This window comes from Cottoperca gobio, chromosome 13 (assembly GCF_900634415.1).
Source record: "Cottoperca gobio chromosome 13, fCotGob3.1, whole genome shotgun sequence".
Classification (NCBI taxonomy): Eukaryota; Metazoa; Chordata; class Actinopteri; order Perciformes; family Bovichtidae; genus Cottoperca; species Cottoperca gobio.
Genome location: NC_041367.1, coordinates 12,952,280 through 12,967,872, shown reverse-complemented (window position 1 = coordinate 12,967,872; position 15,593 = coordinate 12,952,280). Strand labels below are relative to the sequence as shown.

The 15,593-nt window shown below is 39.0% G+C and overlaps 1 protein-coding gene across 1 annotated transcript; it reads right to left on the bottom strand.

The window, feature by feature from the left end:
- Positions 1-1,271: 1,271 nt before the first annotated feature.
- Positions 1,272-10,191, bottom strand: aadac (arylacetamide deacetylase). Its single transcript, XM_029447238.1, has 5 exons — positions 9,818-10,191; positions 8,185-8,413; positions 7,577-7,646; positions 6,194-6,365; positions 1,272-4,192 (listed from the first exon to the last, which is right to left on the bottom strand). Exons 1-5 carry the CDS (start codon positions 9,956-9,958, stop codon positions 3,566-3,568), a joined length of 1,239 nt encoding a protein of 412 aa, XP_029303098.1. The 5' UTR covers positions 9,959-10,191; the 3' UTR covers positions 1,272-3,565.
- Between the last annotated feature and the right edge of the window lie 5,402 nt (positions 10,192-15,593).

Here is a 15,593-nt window from a genome sequence, read left to right as displayed (position 1 = left end):
TACTTTTTTTTTTTAAACCTTTTTTGTATTTAATGGCCTCAGTTGTTTTGCTTTGTACTTGTGTGTTCAGCTTTGTATAAATAAAGCTCCCTTATTGCTCTCCTTATCAACTTGTGAGTTCTGCGGTTGGGTCCACCCCTTTTTTCACCCCACCCTAAGACTAGTTGTATTTGTGTGAATGTGTGTGTTTGCAAAGTATGCATTTGTATTTACTTTGAGTTCCAACACATAAACTCCACCACCACCATTACAACAGTTTCACAGGTTTGAAACAAAAACACTAAATGAAATCAGAGGAAAAACTTGTTTTTTTCCTCTGATTGCAGTATGGAAAATACTGAGTCAGACTTGTTTTGACACAAAATATGTTTTTTCCCATAAAGCTTGTTTCTAGTGCTGGTCAGTCTGGTTTATTAAAACTTTCTAATATATTCTACAAGTCTAATGTTGGAATCATCCGGAAGTCTCAGCTCTCATCAAAGCCTCCTTCATATTGTCAGTGACCTTTGATGCTTATTTAGGCTCTGAATTCCTATCAACCACACTTAACTTCATAGGGCTTTTCTGTCAAACAAGAATCAGGTGCTTTCTTTCATGCAGGACTAGTCACACCATGCTTGATCCCTCATTTCAATTACATTGGCATCTCTCCTGGAATGAGCAAAGAAAATTAAATAAATACTGTGCTGTAGAGACGGAGCAGATGAGAAAAAGCAGCAGAAAAGTTATTGTGAGGATAAATACAAAACATAAAGCTGTATAATGTGACATCCTAATGTGATACTTATTGGGAAGATTCAATCCAATATTGAAATTCAGACAACTGAAAGCCCTTATTCTAATTAGTGATAACGTTGTTGTGATTAAATGTATATTTGAACAAGAAATGTATTATAACAATTAGTCTGAGACTCAAACTGAATGGAAACAATAAATCTACCTTGACTGGCTTTGGCTTCAAATCTTTCAGTATTTTTTTTTCAAGCCTTATGAACAGTGTTGAAGCAAACCTGAGAGAAAATCGCTTACACTAAAGGTTACACTAAGTGCATATTTTCAAAAGCAGTATGTGGATGCTTAGTCACATTCCTGTGTGAACACAGTAACTATGTGTGCACTTTATGTACTGTATGTACGGTAGGTATAATCTGTACAAAACCACTATATATTATTAACAGCTCCAAGGAATCATTTGTCATAATCCATTTCACGTTACTGTTATTAGCCCTCCATAGCAGTGAAGGAATTCAGGAACAGTCTCAACATTTCATATCCAGAGGTTTATTAATAAGTGCATATACACATTAAGTACATGCACACACACCTGAACACAAGGCCAGCATATAGAGGAATATGACCAGCATAGTGTAGCACATAAATAGTCCACTCTATACCCAGGAGGCGTGGATTGTTGTGTTTAACATGTCCTGATGTACGAGGTTGACCTATTTGTATCATCCCTCTCTATAAATGGTTTGTTCGCAATCATGCATCATACTCTTTGCTATCCAGAGATATAAAACTCTGCTTGTTTTTTTTTACAACCTCTTGGATAGAATGTGAGTAGGTGTGTTTACATGTGGGTCTGTGGACATAGTGGTGCGTCACCTGTGGTGCAAAGTGAGTCAGTTTATTCAGAATGTCTTTCTCTCTTGATACGCTATGTGATTGCACACACACAAATACAATTAATCATTCGTTACAGGTCGAGTCGATTTATTGACAGATAACATTCAAAAAAAAAAAAAAAGGATGCAAATTCTAACTTGTCCAGGAAGGAATCAAACTGTCACTTGATTAAAAAGTTAAATACTTTACGTGATACTGTATTTTCTTTGTAAAAATGAGAATGGTGCGCAATGGTATGCCTAAACATGGTGACTTCGACAAGTTTCATATCAACTGTGACTCTTTGGAACAGCAAAGCTTTAGAAACAGTGAGACATTAAAGAACAGAGACATTCATATAAAGTATTACTTTTAGGTAACCTTTACCTCCCTGTTATCTTTTAAATAGCCGTGCTGAGAAGTCACAGGGTGATGCCGCCCACACACAGAAAGATCAAGGAGAGACAAGTGAAAGGTTTCAAGCCTATGATTGTTGGGCTTTAGAAAACATAAATGCAACCACATTCAGTTCAGGGACTAAACGATGACTGAGGACTAATACACTGAAGACATACCTACACAAACAGAAACAGGCATACAGTCCAGACGTAGAAACTCGCCTACACACTGTTAAATGTTACACATTTCATCATGAAACTGGCACTGGCAGCCGTTGGGTCATTGCCTATATCCATTACACAAAGGCAGGTCTATATTGGGAGTTATAGTAGCGTATTTATTGTTAACAAGTAGGTCAACTTTACCACAGCTGTTTACTCACACTACAATACAATCCTGCTTGAACAAAACAGGGGGTAGTACACACACACACACACACACACACACACCCCTATACATCTTATTATAGGGAACTCACTTGATCACTTGAAACTTGTAGCTATTAATGCTCCAAATAAAATGTTGACCAAATTCCATTATCCCTCTCTTTGCCATCTTTCTACATTCAGCTAAGCCCAATCACAACAAAGTGTGGATGCAATGTGTGATTAATGTTTGGTGTCTATGCACATTGTTACTGCATGATCTTTACTCATAAATACCAATATTCTGTATAGAATGTGGCTCATCAAATATCATTGTGTGTAGCCATTACAAAGCCGACAAGGTTTGAAATAATATTTTTGTAACTCCTGAAAGTATGTGGAAATGAGACTAGCTGCAATTAAATGTTGTGCTGTTAAAAAATACCATTCACTCTGCAATTTAAATCATTTATCATACCAGCAAGCATCTCCCTGTGTTGCTGTATTTAACAGGATACCACTTGACGATCTTTGATGCAATGCTAGGAAACATTACGCAAGAGTTATAGTTTTGCAAACACATCGAAGCAATCTTAGGTTACAATATCAGCTGCACTCAGTGTTAACTTTATGTTTTTGCTGTTGTGAAAATACTTTCCTCCTTTGTTAAGACGTCCACTTGATTCTTAAAACCCCAAAGAGGATAGCTCTAGATAGATAGATTTATTTTGTGGCATGCATTGCTAATTTACAGTTTTGATACTGATGCAATGGATATAAGATCAGGTACAATGTCCTGTGATGGGAAACAAGAATTAGCAGCCAACAAAGCAGTTTGATGTTTCCCCTCAGATCTCTCCGGGTAGTGTTGTGCTTGTTGGACAATGAACTACAATACAAGACTACAATCAAGTCCAATACTTGAGTGGTCGTGTCACATGTGTTTTACTCAAATCACCTTACTGTATGTGAACAAACTATTATAACAAGAGTATCTAATGTGGTAAACTCCATGAGTGGAATAACAGAAGAAGCTTATATATTTCCCAATATATTTACAGATGATTAGCATGACCAAAGTAAAAGAAATCAACAACAAAAACTTAAACACCAGATGGGAAACGTTTTAACGTAACCAAACTCTGGTGCGTTGTGTGGAAAAACTGGAATGATTATTCATAGTCAAGAGTTTTTTACAAGTTTTCCTCGAGCCATTTGATATAGTTTTCTGTCATACGACGTGCAATCAGGAAGTCAGTTGGCCACACGGTGAACATCAGCCCTCCATGAAATCCTGTGTCATAGTGTTCATGCGTCACCTCAACACCAGCAGAACGGAGCCGTGTGACATACATGATCCCGTCATCTCGGAGAACATCATACTCACATGTCAGAATGTAGGCCTTTGGCAGAGAGCGCAAGTCAGTGTCTGGAACCAGCAGGGGGGATGCCCTCGGGTCAGCAAGAGATCGAGATGGTCCCTCCGTCCCAACTGCCTCCCCTCCGACTCCCTGCACCACAGCAGGAGCACTATAGTTGTATTTTCTACGATACGTTTCTGGCAGAAAGGCGCTCCAGTTGACAAACTTCAGCAGGCTGGAAGACTCGGGGTTGTTGTGGGTGTTGGCCATCATGGCTCTGAAAAGGGCCCTGTCGCTGGTGAAGTACTCACTCCAGAAACGCACCATGAGGGTGCGGGGCAGAATGGGCATGTCCTGATTCTGCTGATAGGAAGGCGTGTTAAGATCCAGAGCCTGCAGTACGGGGTAGATGAGTGCTTGGGCCTTCAACTGAACCTGCTGTCCAGGCTCTTTTTGTAACTGTGAAGAGAGACGGAGAGAGATTGGCATGTATTCAAAGAAAATGTAATTGAGTATGCGCTAAAGGTTTTGAGAAATAAAAGAGCATTGTCTGATTATATGTACTAGTCATGGTTGTTTACAGGAAGAATTACATCATCTCCAGAGTTCTGTATTTGTTTGTCTTTTCACTGAGCTGTTGAAAATTCATAGTTGTAGTAAAGTTTGGTGCAACATTACAGATGTCCTTTTGTGATTGTCTGGTCATTACAAAAACAAAAGAATCATTTAGGAAATCCTCAAAACACAATGTAAAAGAACATGTATTTAGGATAAGTGCTGCAAAATAATAAAATGTGTTAATATTAGAGCATTGAACCTATCTTTATGGAATACTGCCACTCCACTACCACATTAAAACAGGATAGGCATTATCTATTCAAGCACTGGAAGTAGAATGGATCATGCTCAGCTGCACAATAAGCTGCAGGAGTCAACAAAAAGTTCTGTGTTATCTTCCTGTCTGCGACGTCCTCTGGCTGACTTTTTGGTGAATATGTCAAGGGGGAGGAAAAGTGTACAGCAACTTTGTTTTGTCCCATGAGGGTGGATCATGGGGTCACCATAATGATATTGTGAACCAGTGAGTGTACTGCATTTTTGCGTTGAAGCAAACAGATCCCTATCTAAAAAGCCTGATGTCCAACTCATGATGTTGAGAAACGTATACTAGCAGGATGCACAGGCACATGATGTCTGCTCCAGAATCTTGAAGGTCTCGAAAGTGAAGCACTTAATAGGTTCAGATACTCTCCATGGTGCAAAACAGCAGAAGTTCCCCATGGCCTTAACCCTTTTAAACAATGATGTTTAGGGGTTGTGTCAACTTGACTTGCTACAAGGCTCATCACCCTATATGGGCCATCAGTGGGAGGTCATCCAGGTGGAATAAAGCTGGAATTATCTTTCTGCAGAGATACACGTTAACATCTTTACAAACCTCTGCAGAGAAGGGCGTTGTGGTTAACCGTACGACAACAAGGCTCGCAGTGTAGAAATGTGCATCATGCAAGTAGGTTGATCCAAAATCATGTCAGGAAATTTTATTTATATGATCTTTTACCAGAGCATAGAAAATGTCATTCCTCTTTGAAGAACATTTATTTCACAATGTAGTGGTGTGTTCTTTCCATTGTGGTTTGCTAAACGTGTCACTACATTTCTGGTGTACTAGGAGATACCTTTCTCCCTGTGCCTTGCCTCCTGTGCCATGTCACTCATGTACCCCTTAGTAGCTGAGATACAGACAGCATAGGACTTCATCATGAGCTAGAGAAATGCATTGGATGAGTTGGGAGAGTGCTGTCTTTAGTGTCTGCTCCCCTGGTGCTGAATCGGCTCATGTTGTCTCAGTGCATATATAAAAAATTCAGTGTGCATGGATGCATCATTGCAAAACAAGTATTGGTTTTCAACTTTATTGTCATTATATTTTAATACAAAAAGCATAGTACTTGTACTGTGTGTGAAACTGTACTGAATGCCCAATGAAAAGACAAATATTTATTGTTTTCTTCTCCTGTAACATAACAACTCCTTCCTGTAAGAGAAACTGCACTTCCAACTCCATCCTAATTGTTTTACTATGTATTTTCTTTTTCTCTCCCAACTCCAACAACTCCAATAAATGAATTTGAATCAAATGTGCTTAAAATGTATTAATTTACCTGCTGAATAGTTGGGATCCGTAAGACAAAGCCATACATGGTAGGCTATGGTAGGTCACTATTGGTCAAGTCAAGTCAAACTTTAGTAGTGTAGCACATTTATAAAAAAAAGGAAGTTGACAAAAGTGCTGACCTTAGACCTAGTACAGAGCACATGTTCTTTTAGATTAGGGTAACACAATACTATTAATCATAAACTGGCTTATTAACCATATCACTCCTTCATACAGTTATTTTTCCATATTTGAACCAGAAAAATAGAGCTGAAACAAGAAAGAAAAAATATATTCAGTACCTGCTGGGATACAGCAGCTGCCAGGTTCCCCCCAGCACTATCTCCAGACACGGCAATGCGTCCTGGGTCCACAGAGTATTGAGCCAGCACCCCCTTATGGAGGAAGTGTTTGACCACACGGTATACGTCCTCGTATGGGACAGGGAAGTGGTGAGCAGGGGCCAGTCGGTACCTGAAAAAGCAGAAAGGTGCAGATTAAAGCTAAAGCATAAATAAACATGAGCTTTGAAGGCCATGTGCACAGACAACATGTTGATCCACGGAAAATAAACATGCACACGTTTTTAGGGGACCAGATCCAGATCATCCGATTTTTTGCAAATTGACCATGTTTTCTTCTTAAATTAGTTATAAATTCAGTAGTCGGTGGTCATTAGCAACCTCTGCACAGGCTCCTTTTAAAATCCTCAATTTATTAGGAAACATGCACAAATTGTGCAACGCAATGAAATTTTTTAAAACTTTTAATGTACGGAGTGTCGTGAGCAGCTACTCCTTTGTTATACCAATGTTACAACCATGTATGCATTACCTCATTGTGTTTTAGTCCTATAAAGAGTCCTACTCACCGCACCACCACAGGCCACCATAGGCATCTAACGAACATAAACAGACTCACCCCCCCTTTCAAATAAATACCCCAAACTCTTGCTGACTTTGAGTGTTGCAACAACTGCAAATTGCAATATTATTAATATTGAAATAACTAAGGTCCATTACATACATTCACTTAACGTTGTATGTTCTTTTTCAATATATAAGCCAAATGTTAAACATGGCGCACTTTGAGAATGTGAAAAGCTGGAATTACTCAATAAACCCTTAACAAATTGTAGAAAGGAATTTGGATGAGGCCGATAAGGCAATACCCCCACACACCTGACACCAGTACACAAATCCACTCTACCTCCCACTGTCAAATACTTAAGTCAACAAGCAACAACCACGTTATAACACACAAAATAAAGTATGACTTGATTACTGGTTCTTTCACCCTAATGTTTGATTGATAAAGTTGAAAAACTGTCAGTAGAGGATAGAGATAGAGAGAGTATTAGCTAAAGAACGCTACTGTACTGAGAAGCAGATTAAGAGCCGGCTGTGCCAAAGAGCAGCAAGGAATATAGTTGTGACAGGGAAGGCCTGGTGAGGCCCAAATGAAAACCTGTTAGCTTCACTCTACTGCATCCTCACTTACATCTAGCCTGTGACTAATGAGGGAGGACAGGCACATATGACAACAGAACTGTGTGTGAGTGGCTGAGAGAGAGAGTTGAGGGAACAGTAGGACTTAACTATGAATACTAATAACCAGCAGTGTGTGTGTGTAGTAGTATATCACAGTGGCTGCATATAACTGGCTATACAATATGAAATACTTACTCTACAGAAAGAACCACTGCATCCAGCTCGGTGACAATTTTTCTGGCCAGGAGATCATATGGACTCATCCCTGCATAGACAGACACAGATCAGAGCAGAGATTCTAAAGCAACACAAACCACCGTATTGATATCAAACATCACCTTACATGCACTAAAAGAGATGAACCTTCTATCTACTCTAGAGGTACCTCCTGGCCAGATCCATGTTAATGTAATTGTTACAGCCATTCAACAGATTGTAAACAGCATGATATGTCTCAAACTGCATGTCATATCTTCACATTTTGGATTAGCAAGAGTAACCACCCTCTGAGGTTCCCACTGCTCCAGCAGACGGTGTGTTATTTCCTCAGGAAAACGGTGAAAGCCTTGTGGCTTGTGTTTGATAGTTTGTTCATTATTTATTATCCTGTCATGATAGCTGTCACAGGGAGTCTATATAAAGCTGTAAAGTAGTACTTACTCAATAAAATAGTAGTATTACTGTGTGATGAGCACATCACGGGAATATGTATTACCCATTCATTCACCCCTCCACCCATCCGTAGAAATCAGAGTCATAATTCTGCGTAATAAAGGCGAGGACAGACCAGCCTATCAACTTACGGGAACTACCGAGACACCATCCTCCACCGTGCAGGTATATGACCGCTCTCCTGAGCTCAGTGTTACCGTCCTTCTGCTTTGGCTGGTACAGCACCACCTCCACGCCATCAAATTTCTCCTCTGTCACCTTGACATGCTCGTCAGACACAGGCACTACCTTTTCAGCCAGAGTGATGAAGTACATTACCCCCATGTAGTCCTTCAGCCCCAGTAATTCACTGAGGTCTGCCTGGAAAAGGGAAGCAGAGAGACAGACACATTGGAGAATATATCATTGTTCATCAATCCTGAGCCTATTAGCATTACACCACACAGTAAAGCTATTACAGGCAGTTATGTAAACAATCACCTCGACGAAAGATCATAATATTCAAAACAGAAATGGTTAAGTGGTAGAGTCATGTGAAATGGTGCCTGGTAAAATGTCAACAGCCCCCTTCAGTTATTTGTTTTGAGAAGTCATAACTAAATGGTAAGTCATGAAAGCATGACTCATACTCCATTATGTCTGCTGATGCTCTTCCACTGTGACCGCAGAAAACTCATCAAAGACTCATCCACAATAAGCCTTACTTATAATATGCTCATATCAGTAAAAAAAAGAAAAAGAAAAAAACACTGAGGCATTCTCTATCTCCGTTTCAACAAACAAAACTGATCATTACTAAAGTAAAAATAGAAAAAGCCTAATAAAAGATATATTATAGTAAAATACACTCTTTTCACCATTTAATATATTAGAAAAAGAGATATGTCTCTTATTATCAATGTCTACAACATCCAAGAGTAACATCTCATTACAAAACACTTATTGTAATTACACCATGATCATTCAAATGAATCATTCATTTGAATGAATAGAGGCGTGCCTGGTCCAGGGGCATAAATGTAGCTGTAAAATTCAACAATGCAGGCTCAAATAAAATGTTTGACTCTGATGCATTAGAGACATTATAAAAATAAGAATATAATAGTTTACTCAATAAAATGATGCACAAATAACAATGTCCTGTGGCTGTACCCTGCACTTTTCCCCCATACAATATCTATTGAATCATATGTAATACTGCAACACCTGTGTTGGATGGACAAAGTATGTTTAGCTTTCAACAGTGCCAACGGGGTGGCAAAATAAAGCCACTACTATGTGGCATACTAATTGTACAGCCATGTAGCCTATGCCTGACCAAATAGTATTTTAAACCTTTTAAGAGTCGTATAAGCCGCACCACAATGAGCAACAGTAAACCACAGGCTATAACGGTCTTAAACAGAATCTGGTTTCCTTAATAGGGTCTATTATTAGAACAGGTGAGCAAGACTATACAACACATGGATTAGCATCTGACATAATCTGTTGTAACAAGCATGTATATCCACATCAGAAAAATACAATCAACGTTTAATCTGCCTCCTATACTGAACAAACAGAGCTAAGACAATGGTGTATGTTTTGAGATGTAATATATAGCTAAATAACTTAGCCATGTATTAAACTGAAATAAGAAATACGTGTACATGTACCCACAGCGCTAGATAGCATGTGCTAGAGGGATTTATTTCCAAAGTAAGTATAAGTACCATCAGACCTAATGTAAAGATAGCCTGCGTGAATACAGTTTGTTTTGCTTACCAGGTGGCTGAGACTTCTGAAGAAAGAGTTGGTCAGCATGAGTTTCCATCTCTCTTCTATCTCCTCAGGAATGGGCTCATAAATATAATAAGCGGTGAAAGAGCAGAGAGCGACGAATACAATGATGCTTCCAAACCTCATTTTACAACGTGCGTCCCCAGCAACTGACTGCAGGGTGCAAACACAAACAGGCTGTTAGCAAGCCACTCCGGTGAGCGACTAAGATTACGCTGGCAATTAATTTTGGATCCAGACCAGCTAAATATGACAGCACGTGTTTGGTGTCATTTTCTCGTTATCGGCGTGCATGTTCGGAGCTTTTCTTGGCCGCTCGTGCGCGTTCCGTCATGCATGTCCGTCTCGTGGAGCCTAAGAATTAATTTAAGTGTCAGTGATATGGAGACAGGAGCGCGCGCCCTATAGCCTACTCACTACTCACGAGGCAGAACCGTCCCACCTTGGCTCGCGCTGCAAATTCCTCAGGTGCCTCCTGAACGTGTACACAGGACTAAACTTCGTGCCAAGATGCAACTGATGCATAAATGTCACATTTTATAAAACAGCATGCATTCAACTTTGTTTTCTCCTCCAATGTTTCAATATAAAATACCTTTTAAAGGTCAGAAATATTCTGCTTGAGCATTTCCATTTCCTGCTACTTTATACTTCTACTCTCTATCTCTATCTACATCTCGGAGGGAAAGGGTACTTTTTACGGCACTACATTTATTTGACAATTTTAAATTAGTTTAAAGATTCAGATTACAGTAATAATACATCATATAGCCTACTAAATAACTAATGTATCAATTATATTATAGGTTAAAATAAAACTTTATTGATCCCTTGGACTATAGGCTATAGGCTATAGTAATTAAAACATGTTTTATAAAAGCTCCTCCCTCTACCAGTTGCATCATTAAAGTCATGCACACGTGTTTGCGTCAATATTCAAATTCAATAATAATATATATAAATTATTCTAAAATGGGCCATTGTGCTTTTACCTTTGGTACTTTAAGATTATTTTGATGGTAATATTTTTATACTTTTACTTAAGTAAGATTTTTAATGCAGATCTTTTACTTGTAGCAGAGTATTTCTAAGAAATTAAAATATTATATTAAAATAAGTAAAATATCGGAGTACTCTGTCCATCATTGGAGATATTAGACCTATAGCGATTTTCTTCATTTGAAGTCATTCAGGATCCATGCAGGTGATGCTCCATGACATCCCATCTTGTGCTAACCTGTGGTTCTCGAGAATAATTTCTGTAGCCTACTAATAAAATCTCCTTTTAACAAGAGAAACCCGCAGTATCTGTGTGGCATGAAGCCATGGATCTGCAGCATAAAGAAGTGACTGTAGTGCAGCTAAACAGCTACGGTTGCAAGGCAGCATAAGCTAATTATATTATTTGTAATAGAGCCGGATGAGATGTCTCATTTCCTGGCAGGGCAAAGTGTGAAAGCAATATGATTATATCATGCATTTGCTTTTTGAAAATATCCTGCACAGTGCTGCAGGAGTTTGACAAAGACGTTGTAAGTTCAGTGGTGCCAGATACAGGATATTATTTTCATGTCAGTTATATGCCCACGTCTTTGTGCAAGAGGTACAACATTCATGACAACATGGCAAACAGGTCCAGACAGGTGTGAGTCTAGTATTATTTCAAGAATAATTCCTTTTCACTTTGGTGAAACAGGCCAGCAGTTACTGAAAACCCAAATCCATATCAGTTTACAAAAGGAAAAGCTTCTGAGAACAAATTCATACACATGCAGTATTCTGGTACAATGCCACATTTATGACATCAATGTATTCACAGAGATTTACTTTGATTAGATTTTACTAAACTTTGCCTCACAGCTATTTGACATTGTCAAATAGAATAAAGTATGATTACATAGGTCAGTGGTTCTCAACCTTTTTTGGGCCAGCGCCCCCCTATCCATTATCCAGGTCCCTTATTATTCTTAGTATTTACAATTACATATTGATGATATTAATTTAGTATTTCAATTCTTATATTTATCTTATTATTAGGTGGCTATATTATGTTATTATTAAAAACTCAAATTCTCTGAGATTGAAGTTACATAATACATTTCAAAATAATAATAAATATTATATTATTAAACAAATGTTTTGTTGTTTTTACCTTCAATTGCCCTGATACACCATGTACCCAGGGAGCAAACAAAGACATTATATTCTTGCTTTGTGCATTCACATTCTCTCTGCTTCGCGAACAAACGAGAGAAGAAAGGAGAGGAGACTACAAAGTGCAAAAAAGTCAAAAATTCAACACATTAATTATAAATGGAGCGGCGTCGACTCCAACGTTCAGAAACTCAGGCGAAAATATTCACGTTTTTTAAACACACAGGCTGATTCAGCAGCAGTGATGCTGGTGTTAGCTCTGCTGATGTTAGCTCTGCTGATGTTAGCTCTGCTGGTGTTAGCTCTGCTGCTACGAGCAGCCAGAGTACAGCTCGTCTGCTGCTAATCCAAGTCCTCACCAGAGCGGTAGTGTTTTAACATTAATTGCGATTAGTTTTATTCATGGTGTATCTTTGGAATAACATTAATGCTTTTGAGCAGTGGCGTCTGAGGGGGACGTTTTTTGTTTTTCAAGCAGTACTTTATCGCTCAGCAAAATAAAAATAAAAGTCTAAATACACATAATGTTAACTTTCAAACGCACTCGACTCGTCCTTTCAGATCGTGTAGTTTGACATGTTTCGTGGTGTAATGCAGCTCGAGAGCCTTTTAAAATATTGCTTCCCGACGTCCTCTGAACGCCTCCTGGGGGGGGGGGGGGGGGGCGCTGCCGCCCCCGTTGAGAACCCCTGACATAAGAGTTAAAATATCCAAAGTAAACTTCAGGCACTCGTGTTTTAGAGGAAGACACAATGCAGATATTATGACCAAAAGCCCTGGACAAGGTGAAGGCTTGTTAGTGCCATTTCTGCAGGCTTCATCTTAGAAACCTGAAACAAATGCCTGTGCATGACTTTTTGTTAAACTCTTTGTTGTGATCCTTTCAAACTTTCTCTGTCAAATTGGAATTGGTAATTTTCTGGTGTGTAGGAGCAGGCAAGTATCTCAGTCCATCAGCCATCAAACTCGATGTAATCTGCAGGATCCAGGGTATGACGGAGGCTTGGTGAAAGCCTCTGAGACTGATCACTGCTGAGCAGTAGAATACTTAATCTCTTCTCTGAATACAAAATTACACTTCAGACACTCCAAGATTCTCCCCGGAATTCCCTCCCTCCTTTTTGCCTCCAACCACCAGCCTCCACTTAGCTTCTAAGGGAGACCACCTCAGTTGGTTAGTAAATCTTTCATGGAGCTCTCCACTCTTTGTGCCTTGTCAGTGGGGAGGACGGGTGTCAGAGGGTGCGTGGGTGAAGATGTTGTCTTCATCTAGGTAGAGCCATGCTGTGCAGTGCTATGCCACTTGGCTGCCCAGCACCCTGCTGTGTGTGGGGGTTGCTCAAGCAGATGTGAAAATGTATTTAACAAGGAGTTTGAGTACTGTGTGAATGAGCAACAGTATTAATGCTCATTCACACAGTAAGTTAAGTATTAATTCTGCCTGTGTGTTCAAGCATTAAAGTGTGAGTGCTTAGCCATGTTTCATTCCTTTGTGCGTGCACATTCTTGGGTTTTAGACATCTACAGGGGCACATCAAATTCTTATAATGAAAGAACTCGATGAGTATGAGAGCAAACTTTGTAATTTTTTAATTCGCAGCCCCCGCTGAAGTGAAGTAGGTATTTGAAGGCACTCAATTCTGAGTTTGGGGTGAGATGAACGGAAAGAACATTTGTTGATATAATAATCAAGAAATAGGTTTGTGTGCAAGGATTACTTAAAAAAATAAATAAAATACATCCGTTTCATTTACACAGTTTCTCAATAATTTGAGAATCTCTTCATTCCTGTCTGGTGGGAACAGGTGAAGATAGCTACTGAACGCATCTGGATAAATGTGCATTTGTGCCCCGCTTTTGCGAATATCTTGGTTTAACATTACATATATTTATGAGATCTAAAATCTGAACAGAAAAAAAATAATGCATATGAATACATGCATGCATGAATAAATATGCATAAATATATACAAATTAAACCTGAAGTTTATCAAGCCAAGAACATTTTATTCAGCTCAGTATCACAGATTTGCCTCGAAGGGGCTTTACTATCTGAACATCATACGACACCCTCTGTCCTTTGACCATGACTTTGGATAAGGAAAAAGTCCCCCCCAAAAAAACTTTAATTATTAGTTTGTAATCCTTCTTACTAAGTAATTTCTTCAAAATAAGTAAATGAAGCAAAGGACACTAAAACATCTATATTCAATCTACAGAAAGTACACTGTAATATGTAAGTGTAGCAGTACACCCATATTGTCTGCCTTGCAGGATTTCTTCCATGTATGGATGGAGCAAACACATCTACATCTACATGTTTATGTGCTTGCTCATATCAAAATCAAGCAATAAGAAAAACAATCAGATTAGTAAATTTACCAAACCCACCAAAATAGTGATGCATGATAAGTCTTAGTAAGAAATGCAGTGAAGTGAAATACATCATGTCGAGTTCCCTGAATATGTGTTACAGTAACTTATGCCAAATTATGCAAGCTACAATAGGGAGATAGAATAGAAAACATTTATTTCCTATGTCGCGTATTCAGCTACACGGATAACAATATGCCTACTAACTTGTCATACATTGTATGTAATTACAGGAATCCTGTGTGGTTGAACAGGGTTAGACCAACTGGCTTTCATTTTAAGCTGGAGGCCAGAAACAGAGCGACAACCTGTCCATTTGTAATTATGAGTCTGGCAGGTTGCCTCATGCCAGTCCAGCCCCCTGTCACTTGTCCAACCAAAATATCATGCCATGGTTTCAGACCTGCTGGCAGACATAAATCCCTGGACGGGCCCAACGATAAAACATAATAACATAATAGGTGCTGCTGGCACTTGAGAATATTGATTAGACTGATTATATAATTATAAGCATATCCTCCCTATCTACACGTAGCATGCACGTCTGAATTTCTACTGATATGGAAACAACAGGTGTATTCATCAACAGTTAATATATGTAGCAGGTCTGTGGAAATGCAGCCCACCTGAGCTACAGCCTAGGAAATAGAACAAGCAATACAAGTAAATATGACAAAAACATTGTGGCTAACGTGGACATTCCGTTTTTTGTTGAGCTTTACAGGCTTATATTTAAAAGTGGTGATAGCCTAATGGTCTACTGGTACGCCTTCCAAACAAAACACTAGAAGGTCGGTAGTTCAATACGAGGCTGCCACCATTGTACCCCTGAGCAAGGTACTTAACCCTGAGTTGCTCAAGGGAGACTTTCCCTGTATTTAGTTCAATGTAAGTTGCTATGGACCTTTCTAAATGAAGCATGATGCACACAATGTGTAATGAGAGATACTATAAGTGTTAAGAGAATGCTTGTAAATCTATTCCATGCTATCACAATCTGTAACTACACTGACCAAGTGTTTCTTTCTTGGAGACAAAGCACCACCACAGCAAACAATGAACTTGTATTACATTGTATCTGGAAGGTGTCAACGACTGCATACAGAAAGTATGAGATTTACAAGTGTAAATGACAGAGGCTTGTTTATCCCAGCAGCACCCTGTTACATAGTTTCGCCTAGTGAGCCAATGCTTTCATTACTGTTTATACACAGCTGAAATATGGGCGGTCTAT